This window comes from Stegastes partitus, unplaced genomic scaffold (assembly GCF_000690725.1).
Source record: "Stegastes partitus isolate 25-593 unplaced genomic scaffold, Stegastes_partitus-1.0.2 Scaffold1393, whole genome shotgun sequence".
Lineage (NCBI taxonomy): Eukaryota > Metazoa > Chordata > Actinopteri > Pomacentridae > Stegastes > Stegastes partitus.
This window is the reverse complement of record NW_007579124.1, coordinates 89501-101012: the sequence shown is the minus strand read 5'-3', so window position 1 is coordinate 101012 and position 11512 is coordinate 89501. Positions and strand designations below refer to the sequence as shown.

Sequence of the window (11512 nt, the reverse complement as noted above, 5' to 3'; positions counted from 1 at the left end):
ACTCAGGAATCTTTCAGTTCATCAGCGACTGAGGGTGGATCAGGGGCTGGAAAATCTTTCCCTAAAAGGCAGCCTGCAGTGACCCAGTCTGCTCTTGTTGAGAGGAAGTACAGATGAGGATAAGATGAAGTTGTGACTAAAGGAACATATTAAATTACTTTCTCATTAGCCATACATATGAACCTTTGTATATTTACCGTGCCTATCTACTTGTTGTTGAGTTCCTATGTGCTTGTTTCCTCAGGCCTTCGAACTTGCTACTGGAGATTATCTGTTTGAACCCCACTCTGGAGAAGACTACTCCAGAGATGAAGGTTAGTGCAAAACATCAAACATCAGAGTTTAAATAGAGAGTGTCTCCATTACAGAAGACGAGCTAAAATAAGTGTGAATGCAAGATTAAAAATCAAATATTTGTAACAGTGGTGACTGGTTGTACTGGTAGGAGAATTGCAGTAAAATGTAGTTGTGTTAAATTGAATTTTAAGCCGAGTGTAGTTTTTTTTTTTTTCTTGCTGTCTATCATTTACTGGTGAATGTAGAAAAAAAAACACATCTCGGTTATTTCAATCATTTCAGTTTTTTGCTTCATCATCTGTTTGTGTTTCTGTGGCCCCTGTAGATCACATAGCGCTGATCATCGAGCTGTTAGGTAAAGTTCCACGGAAGCTCATCATTGCGGGCAAATACTCCAAGGAGTTTTTCACCAAGAAAGGTAAACACTTCCGCCTGTCTCCAGCTGTCTGCTGCAGCTAAATCCAGTTCATCCTTAAAACATTCTCAGGTATTTGGTGCAGAAGTTACTATTTCGGGCCGAACACCTGATGGCTCAAGGGAACAGCCATCTGCTCAGCTCGAGGACAGAACTTGCAAATTAAATTCATTGCAGCTATTTCAAGTTCATGGAGGTGCTGCAGTGGATTTATCCGAAGCAAAAATGCTCTTACACACTGTTAGCATAACACCATAACATTACACTCTATTTAATATTTATAATTATAACAACCTGAGATTCAGCTCTGTAATTAGGTATATTGAATGTGTTTTTTCTCCCAGGCGACCTGCGTCACATCACCAAGCTGAAGCCTTGGGGGCTGTTTGACGTCTTGGTAGAAAAGTACGAGTGGTCCAAAGAGGAAGCCCACTCTTTCAGCAGCTTCCTGCTGCCCATGCTGGACCTGGTCCCTGACAGGAGGGCCACCGCAGCCCAGTGCCTCTCCCATCCATGGCTCACATCCTAGAGGCCACCCACGCACACCGCTCCCCTTATACTGTGAAAGGCTAAATTAGGTTTGAGGGCCCTGGGCTTGAAAACATCAAGTAAACAAATACACTCACGTCTGCAAGAACCTGTGACCGCATTGTGCCTGCAGCCTATTGTCTCGGCTCTCACAGGCCTTCCTACACACACCTGCAAGCATCCAAACAATAGAGAGAGACTGCTGCTGAGTCTTTGTCCTGTTATGGATTACACTGGTTATAGAAGGAGCTAGAGGTCCTCTCCCTGTATTTATGGCTCTTTTTTTTTCTTTTTTTTTTACTTGGCTGCATAGAACTTATTGACTTTGCTTTCTTTATGTTTTTTTTTCCTGACTTCAGCTCTTTGTCTGCTGCACATTATTCTCTGTATTTTAGCTGTAGATAATGACCTGTCAGATTTAAAAGGAAATTGCACTTTTCTACAAAATGCTGAAGGCAGGATGCGAACAGAACCACAAAGATGGCTTTTATCATATAGATCACTGATGAGCCAAATCTGTCATCATATTAGGTGTGCCAGCTTTTTCGCCATTGGCTTTAAACAGTGTGCAAAGTGCTCAGAATTAATACCTGCATATTGTTAACTGGAATAATGAGCAACTCGTAACCCTCTAAGCACTGTTAAGTTAGCTTTAACCAACAAAAATAAACAACTTTTGTATATTTGTATACAGACAGCACTACAGGATTAGAAGGCATAACATTTCATACATTTTACACCAAGGAGAGATTCATCCAGAATCGCACTCTGAGAACCAAACTGTTCAGATTTTTTCCTCGTTAAAGGTGTTGTGTTTCGTTCCACTGTTTTTTTTATGTCTTCAAAAAAAAAAAAGCACTTGGTACAATGTAATGTGAACCGAAATCAGTTCCCTTCTCTTCTTTATGCATGTGTTGGCAGAAGACACCTTTGCCGAATGCCAATTCATATCTGCATCACCACCTGCCTGTTAAGAAAGGCTCCACGAGGTGTTTCTCACATTGTCACACAAAGTTCGGTGTACCAAAGAGTTGGCCTGTAGTTTGTCCCTCTCTGCAGCTAAAGCGGTGCATAGTTTCTAAACAGTCTGCGGCGTTGAAGGCACAATCTAAAAGGTTTGGGCAACAGTCTTTTTGTTTTTATGTTACACATTTTGGAAATGGTTTGAATTACTTTCAGGTGATTTCCAAGCGAATGAAAAATAAATCTTTGCTTCAAGTGTGCAAGAGCTTCTTCTTCACATGGGGGTGTTGGATTTAAAAATAATAGATTGTACTAAATGCAAATATTGTAAGAATGCTTTGAATCCCAGCAAAACCATTTCCTTGTTTTTCTACAAAGTCTCTTCTGTCCGTGTCTCCCATCTTCATTTGATATTTTTTCTTCTGTAGGTAATAAGAATAAACATTTTCCAAAATCTACCTGGACAGTGTTTTTGTGTTGTTGCTCTACAACTGTTGTTGGACTGACTCAACACAACATGTAGGAACATCTAGAACCAAGATTTATGTAAAACTGTGGCATCTGTTTGGGTATCCAACATTTTATTTTCAGTACCATTAGATTTGTCAGGTTACTGGAAGGAAGAACACTGAAATATTAGTTGGAATCATGTCCCCTCAGTTTATATTAGCTGCTCATAACAAAAAGATTCAGATGAACGTTGTTAGAAATTACCATAAACATTTATTTCAACATTTCAAATGGCTTGGTATTGACGATCACCAGTTGTGAGAGCTGATTCTAAAGTTTTGAGCAGCTTTACATTTGTAATGAAAGACCTGAAAGTATTGTTACATCAGAATTATTTTATGAAAGTTAGAATTTACTGCAGATGATGGAAAGCTGTAACACTGGAGTTGATGGTGGGCGATGATTCATCTCATGTTTCCAACACTCCGTTGATAAGTTGTCTTCATTTTGTGGATGCATGATGTCCAATTATTTCTAGATTGTGACTGCCTTGAACCATTAGAATACATTTGAATCCTCTCAGGTCAGGGAACAGGAAGCACTTGTCTGAACCATATGTTGACTCTCGTCCACAGCAGGGTCTAAGCATTATCTGTAGCCAAAAGAAAAACATGTTTTACTGAAAGCATAAGCTGGTAAAAGTGCCACTGGCAAGCATTGACACTAACCACACAATATTAATGCACTTATACATAAAAATGTTTTTTCTAATAAAAAAAAGGAAAGCATTGGTAAAAGGATGTGTTGCTTATCATCACATGGCATTGTGGTCTCACCATGTCCACCCAACTAAGAGTAAAAGAAAAGCAATTTGTTTTTTTCTCAAGTTTTTGAGACCTTCAGGCAAAAACCCCCTCCCCTTACACCAAAACCCTCTGAAGCCTTTGACTTGGAGTCCCTGTTGTTTTCCTTTCTTTCATCACTCCCCCCCGAATCCTACTGTTTTCTACTTTTCTCCACCCTCATCCATTCCTAGTCTGTTTCTCCACCCTCCCTTCCCCCGGTACCTTTTTCCTCCACCTGGAAGTCCTCTGGCAGCAGCTTGTCCTGCCGGCTGCCCAGGCTGAAAGCCAGGAAGGAGAGGATGAGCGAGTCCATGATGCTGATGATGGCCAGGATGTAGGCCCAGCGCACGGTGCAGTTGCCCAGGGTGTATTTGTCGGTCCGCTGGCCACACATGCGCTTCACCTCGTCTGAGTCCCAGCCGTCAGGATAGATCATGCAGCCAATCACCATGCAGGTACCTGAGAGGCGGAGAGGCACAGGGTGGTGAGGGTGTTGACTTTTGGTGCCCCACATTTTGGTTTGAGTTGAGTCAGGTTGCTGTTTTTTTATATGTCACATTTAAGACTTGCAGCTGTTGCACCAAAGTGCTTAAAATCAATTACTTTCATCAGCAGATTTTTGGAAACACTCATAGATGTTAATTTAAGGAAACATAGAAACCTTTAGGGATTTCAATGTAAAAAATCTGCACAACTTTTATAGAATTAGATGTTAAGCAGTAACACTGCTGGACAACATTACAAACCACCTGCTGAAGCACCAAACAACGAGATGGAGAAACTACAACAGAATTAAATACACTCTTTGCGCGCACACACACACACACACACACACACACACACACAGAGTTTAGTTGCTTAGCAACTCCAGAGTATCTCAGCTCCAGAAAGACGAACTTGTTCATCCATTATTGACTCTGCGGGCAGACAGCCGGCCTCGTGTCATCCCACCTTAGTATGATGAGGTGAAACACTGCCCACACACACACACACACACACACACACACACACACACACACACACACAGTCTTACATCTCACTTTCACTTTCTGATGCTCACTTATCCTTTCACCTTCACAGAGATCTTCAGCTCACTTTCTCCAGTCTGTTTGCAATTTCAAGCATTTTAACGTACAGCTTCTCGGTTAATTAGAAAGCTCCTCTCACTCAGGCTAATAAAGCTTCATATTCATATAGTTATTTTATTCAGTTCATAACTCAGGGTGCCCTGTCATTTTTTATTTCCCATGTCACCACTACCAACAATCCTTTTGAATTCTTACTCAACTACCACAAGACCCTCAGAAAAGAAATCTTATTTACTTAGCATCTTATACAGAGCTTTAATATACCTTAAAACAATAATTAATGCTACATAACTGTCCATCTATACCCCCATTGACATATATATATATATCTCTTAACCATCACAACAAAAAGCGTAACCCTGCCCTAACATGAACCTAAACCTGATGATAACCTCGACCTTAAAGCCAGTTCTAATTCTCAAACACCCACTTCAAGGTCTGTGCCAAAGTGAGGACAAGCCAAAGTTTCAAATGTCCTCATTCCAGAGGTCTAAAACTAAAACTAGGTCCTCACAAAGATGGATGTACACGAGCACATACATGCACTAAACAGCAGGTGTGAGAGGTCTGAGGAGGCAGAGGAGAAAGTGTAACAGCACACCTCCGGGTTAATCTCATTACTTGTTTCATTACAGGCTTGTCCTTTCACTTGCAGCTACATCTGTTCACAAGCTGCTTCACGTTTCAAAAGCAGAGTCACGTTTCACTTCTGTCTGCGTTTCCCTTTGTGTGTCTGTGAAAGGGCTCTACTGAAATGCCGCTCGATGCTGTATTCTAATTGACGGCTTTGGTTTTCATTATAGAATAGGTCTGTCATGCATTTATCAGGCTGTCCTTGAATTTTACAGTCTGAGCCACTTTTATCTTTTATGAACATGGCACTGTCTTCATTTAGTCTTCTATTTCTTTATTGGGAATCTTTGGATTCATTTGATTTTCCTTTTCATAGGGTCCTAACTTTAATTTTTTAATTTGTACAGTAATTTGAATATTGAATATTATAAGTTTTTTTTAACCTTAATATTAAAATTCTTACAGTAAATGTTAACTTTACTGTAAAAGCTGCTTACTGTCTTCATTAGAAAGCACTTTGGCTTCGTGGCTCATGTTTTGAACGTGTTACATTAATACCATTATCTTGACTTGATTACATGAAGTAAATATGTATTCTCCTTAGTTATGATTGATCATTATTTTCATTATTTTGCTAATTTGAGACTTAGCTAGGTCTGGATAATTGCGTTCATAAATTTCAGAGGTAACGGAGGCTTCTTCACTTTTAATTCTAGTGTAGTAAAACTACCATGTCTGCAAAATGTAATTAAAGTATAAAAAAGTAAAATTACTTATGCAGACAACTGCCCCCAGTGACTAATATATGATCATATATGACATTATCAGATTCCTTAAACACATTCATCAATGTGCAAGCAACATATTATTATTTTTAGCTTGTTGAATTGAAATTTATAAAAGTCTGAATCATGTTTAGTCATGTGGTTCCCAAATTATGGATCAAGTCACTGGGGCTTGCAAGATAAAGTTGACGATCCTTGAGACGCTTAAGTCTTTGCTTTTTTTTGGCATGAATTATTGGATAATTTGGCCTTGTTGGACTTTATTTATCTGAGATCATTTGATGAGTTCAGAGGAAACATGTCTCTTTGGTGATGAGTCCCAGAAAGGCACTACTCTTTTGTAGAGGTCCCAGCCAAAAAAAAGGGCGTTATGGTCAATATTTAACAATATAATGCAATCTACGTGCTTGTCATACAGTATATTTATCTGCAAAATCTTTGTCTAGAGAGTAACTAACCACTAGAGCTGCCAGTTAAATGTAATTGAGTAAAAAGTCCAATATTTGAGTTTGAAGCATAGAAGACTAGAAAAGGTAGAACTTCAATTTTTCAATTGTACTGGTAGTAGAATAAATGTGGCCTAGCTCCCAACATTGTGAATTTAATTTGAACTTTACTTCCTTAATTCCAGTCAAGTTTTTATTTGCACTTTTGCGCAAACTTGGCTCAAACCCTGACGCTCACTGGAGGCCAGCTGCATCCAGGCGCAGATCTTGTAGACGCTCCCCGCGTTGCAGAAGAAGAAGAGGCTGAAGCAGACGATGCTTCCCACCACCAGCAGCATGGAAATCCCCACGAAGAACATGGCCGTCTTGAAGGCGCCGGACGGGATGGAGCCGAAGTCCAGCGCGCTCCCTTTGCAGGTGAGCTCCGAGGTCAGCGCGTTCCCGATGCAGTAGTGGAAGAGGCCGAAGTATCCGGCCTGCGGCGTGTGGACGCTGTCTCCGATCCAGTACGGCTGGATGAACACCACCACGGTGATGACGGCGAAGGTGATGGTGAAAACGGTCCACAGCACTCCCACGGCGCGGGCGTTACGCACGTAGTTGGTGTGGTAGATTTTGGCGGCCTCCTGAGCAGGGAGCATGGCGACGGCTGGGAAAGCTTCTTGGCTTTAAGGGATGGCCGAAAAACTGAGATAAAGCAGCTAAAAAGGTGAAGAAGGATTGGCCTTTCTGTTTAAACGTCCTCTGATAAAGCACTCGTTCTTTAAATCCATCTTCAGTGCGCACAAGAAGTTTCAGTTCAAAACCACGGACAGCTCCATGCGCTGGAAACTCACCTGTGTGAGAAACACTGTCTCAGAGGTGAACAGTCACTGGATGCCACAGCAGCACTGAGGGTTTCTCAGCTGTGTTTGTAATGTGCGGTCGTTTTTCTTCCTTCCCTCTGTATGAGCGGACAGTGTTTCCTCTCTGGGGGAGGCTGTGGTCTTCACATAATGAATGATTAATGGTTAAAAGAGCCGCTGAATAGAGAAACACAGCACCAGCTTTTCCAGGCAGCAAGCAAGGCTGTTTCATTTGTGAGAACAGAGTTGACCTAATCAGTTCCATTTGTATTATTTCTGATTAGTTTTTTTTTTGTTTGTTTGTTTGTCTGTTTGTAAAATCAAAATATTGGCAGCAATGGACAAGGACACAGTAGGGAGACTCAATTACATGACTCAAATAAGATAAACTCAAGTAAGAGTATGGACGTATAATTGAGAAAATGTACTTCGAGTGTTCAGAAATACTCAGCATAGACTGTGACTGATTAATATCCATGTGTAAGCAGCATTTTAATACTGTAGCTCCATTAGTGAATCTCAATTTCTGTAAAGAGCTGCAGCTTATGATTATATTCTGAATGAATCAACTGATTAAAAAAAATAAAATAAATGCAGTTAAGTTAGAAACGCTGTCACAATTACTCAGAGCCCAAAGTAACACCTTCATAATGATTTAGCACAGTTAAAAGACAAGCTGAAGCCATGAATTGTTTTACCATCGTAAACAACTGTGAACATTTTTTAGAAAGTATTTAAATATATAGTACTTGGCTATATTGCACCGTTTGAAAATTCTTTTCAAACCAGACCCGCAGATGGACAGAAACGCATGTTTAGACCCATATCAGCGTACATATTTTAACTTCATGATGCTGTTGATCATAAATAGCAGGAACAAAAGTAAAGGCTGTTATGACATTAATCCAGATTTCCAGACTTTCAAGTACAGGATATTTTTACATAATAAAATAAAATGTTATATAATGTTAAAGTTGACATGAGTTCCTTGAGATGAACAATCGCTGATTCACTAATAATGTGGTCTCACATGGTAAAAATCCTTTTCTATTTTATTTTGTGATTGTTATATTCCTGGAGATGTAAAGTAAAAGCTATTAAAATATGAAGATGATTGCTTCTGTACATTCCTTTACCCACAACCCACAACTAGAAAGCCTCCCAGCTTCACAGACCAGTAAGGATTTTACCCAGGTGCTATGTACCACCTAACTCACCAACAGTCGTCCAGTTCAAGCTTTGCATAATCCTGGTCCCTTGCTGCCTGCTGCTTCCAAGTGAACCATTCAGAAGGAACTGCCTCAGAGTCTGCCAGGTTTATTTACTTTCTAGTGCTGCTTCTGCAAACTCTAGAATGTCTCAGGCATGAGGAAAGCACATCAAATGATCTACTGTTGGTTGCAAGGGTGAACACAAGAGTCTTGATGCACTCCCAGTATCTGAGGAACTCAAGATCCAATGGTTTGCTTTTAATTCCTGATGGCAATGCCTCCCCAAAGATGAGAAAACCCTTAAGTGTTAGCATGCTGTGCAGCTCATGTGGCTAATGTTAGAAACTGGAACACTGAGGGATATTCTGGGATGGTGGAAGCTTTAGGACAACTAAAAAAGGACTGAGTGGGTTACTGTGTTGTTCATGTTGGCAGTTGTGCTTCAGTGCAACCAACACTCAGCCAGTGTTGGCATCTCTCCTGCTCTCTGTGCTCACATATACTGCATTTTATCACAGGCTAGTTCCCAATAAAGTTGTTCTCATTAACATATTTTTCTGTTTCTGTTGTCAGACAATAGAACAAGTATGAAATAGTGACTGAAATGCAGCCCATAAGGCTACATGTTAACCAGCAGTCACCTCAGAGCTGTTTCCAAACTGCTGCGCTGCACCTCTAAACTACTGATTTTATAACTGTATTGTGACAAACTCATCATAAACATGAGCTAAACACAAGAGCCCTACTGTGTATTTGGCAATATTTCAATGACAATCGCTCAGAAAAGAAAGTGATAAAAAGTCTCACTGTTCTTCCCTGCGCTGTCAACCACAGACTCTGACAGTGTGTTCTTCTCAGTGGAGGCCTGAACAGCAGCAGCTTATTGGTTTTCAAAGAAGTCCAAATGGCCCATTTAGAAGAGGGTTAAAACCAGGGGTTATAAAGTCATGCTAAAATGATCCATCTTTGCAGTATTTTGGACTGAAAGAAAAAAGAAAAAAAAAGGAAGACCCACTGTGGGGACAGGTGAAGCTTTCAGTGGTTTGCTAAAAAGGGGCACAAATATAGGACCTTTAAAGTGAGCTACTGATGAAGGGATGCGAAAAATACCCTGTGACGGTCTGATAACTTCTATGTATATACTACAGTCAAACACTAGATGGAGCTATAGAGCTGCAGTCTGACTACACCAGGAATCAGTCTGTTTCTCATTTTGCCCTGAATTACTCCTCAGACAAAATCCCAGGTTGTCTGATGTTTTTCTAACAAGTCTTGAGATGAAGTAAAAAGGAGTGTGTGTGGGAGCTGACTTGTGGGTGTCAAGAAATGAAGAAGAAGATGAAGCTTTATTAACAACATATACTTGAGATTTTAAAAAATGAAGCTGCTCTTCATGCTGAATGATTCCTTTCAGAGTGTTATATCCTTATATGTGTTATGTTATTGCATTTCTATTACTGATGCAATAATGTGTAAGCAGCTGTAGTGCTGCAGCTTGTCAAGGATGGTGGAACTAAATCTTGGTGCTTTATTTACTGTTGGGTACTTCAATATATTACAGCAAATCTGATTTTATAAGACAATGATGTATTTTGCATTTGAAATCTTACCTACAACTAGAAGTACAACAATATTTCCCTTTAAAAGTCAATGATCTATAAACCCTGCTGGCTACTGCACCAAAATGTAAAATACTTTTGCTTTTTCTTATGATGCTTTGAAATCCCAGTCTCCTAAATCACGATCCTCATCATCAATCATAAAAACAAACAAAAACACATCTGCTGCCTTTGTTTCAGCAACATTAAATCATTATGTCAGACAAAGTAGTGTGAACGTGCATGTTTGTGGTGCTTTGCTACACTCATATGTAGGCTGTACAGTTGATGTAGTCATTTCTGCAATGTATTTCTAAAAGAGAAGAAAAAGTTAACTTCAAAGCGTCACATAGTGTTTTTCCATAAGTGTTCCATGCCTTTGTTCTCAGTGTTGGCCCACACGCTGCTGTGCTGTGACAATGCATGAATATATTGACTTAAAAAGCCTCTTCACACGCCTAATGCCGACACATTCGATCTTTTGCTAGCCTCCAAGTCTTAATCAGTCAATATTTAAATACACAAGGCCCTTTGCTGGTTGAAAAGTGGCCTCTTTGTGCCTGACCTAGAATCCATGGTTTTCTCTGAGAAGTGTCTGCAGTGTTTGTTGAGTTTATTTTTATATAGCGTTTGTTACTGTTGACATGTAACTGCTGATCTATAGATCTGCAGTGGTGTGTGCGTGCACATGTCTTTGTGTGTGTTTGAGTGTGGGCACTGGCGTGTCATTGCACTTAAGCTTTATTAAGTGATACAGCCCCAGTGTGAGAGGGAGGCTGTTTATAATCAAGTTATTCGGAGCAGCAATCCAATTTTCCGATACAGAATGGAGTGAGATTTCATGTGCGTGTGTGCGTGACAGTGTGCGTGTGTCTTAGTGTGATGTTTGCAGACGAGATGGTGCTTAGGATTTCACACTTTCTTTGTGTGTGTATGTTTTCATATAGTGTTTGTATGGATATTTTCTTGTGTGCATGCATGATTGGATATTGTGATGTAACGCGTTAATCGCAGCTCTGTGATTGAACACACCGACTGTACTGATCCATAGCAGCGAATGAAGAACAAGATCCCACTGACGCAGTTCTGACTCTGGTAACATAAACTCCATTTTACTGCAGAAACACTCTCACAAAAGCTGCAACTGTTCATTTCACTGTTATCAAAGTTATCTAGAGTTCTGCTTCCTTATCTCATCTCTTTTGCCTAAAGTGGAAGTTGTGCATATGTGATTAACCCTTTCTACTATCTAGAGGCCTACACGGTCGGAGGGCCTCTGTGAGCACAAAGAGGCTTTTTTGCCATTTCAGCATCTCTTCCTGTCCCTTTCTGAGAGCCGGCTTTAGAGGCTGTTTCCATGGAAACAAGGTGCAGGATGCCCTCAGAGAGACAAGCGGAAGGTGATCGGGTAAGATGGCAGTTGAAGTTGAACACACGAAATATTTAAGCAGTTATACTAATTTAATGA

At 40.3% G+C, this 11512-nt stretch overlaps 2 protein-coding genes across 2 annotated transcripts in view; one reads left to right on the top strand and one right to left on the bottom strand.

The window, feature by feature from the left end:
• srpk1b (SRSF protein kinase 1b) overlaps window positions 1-2661 on the top strand; it is a 25063-nt gene extending 22402 nt beyond the window's left edge. The window contains exons 14-16 of the mRNA XM_008299206.1: window positions 245-314; window positions 623-715; window positions 1057-2661. Of these exons, the coding sequence (XP_008297428.1) occupies window positions 245-314; window positions 623-715; window positions 1057-1241 (348 nt within the window). The 3' untranslated portion in view covers window positions 1242-2661. The remainder of the gene's footprint in view (window positions 1-244; window positions 315-622; window positions 716-1056) is intronic.
• Window positions 2662-3294: 633 nt separating this feature from the next.
• lhfpl5a (LHFPL tetraspan subfamily member 5a) lies at window positions 3295-7031 on the bottom strand. The gene is made up of 3 exons (XM_008299217.1): window positions 6629-7031; window positions 3721-3957; window positions 3295-3305 (listed from the first exon to the last, which is right to left on the bottom strand). Exons 1-3 carry the CDS (start codon window positions 7029-7031, stop codon window positions 3295-3297), a joined length of 651 nt encoding a protein of 216 aa, XP_008297439.1.
• Window positions 7032-11512: the final 4481 nt, after the last annotated feature.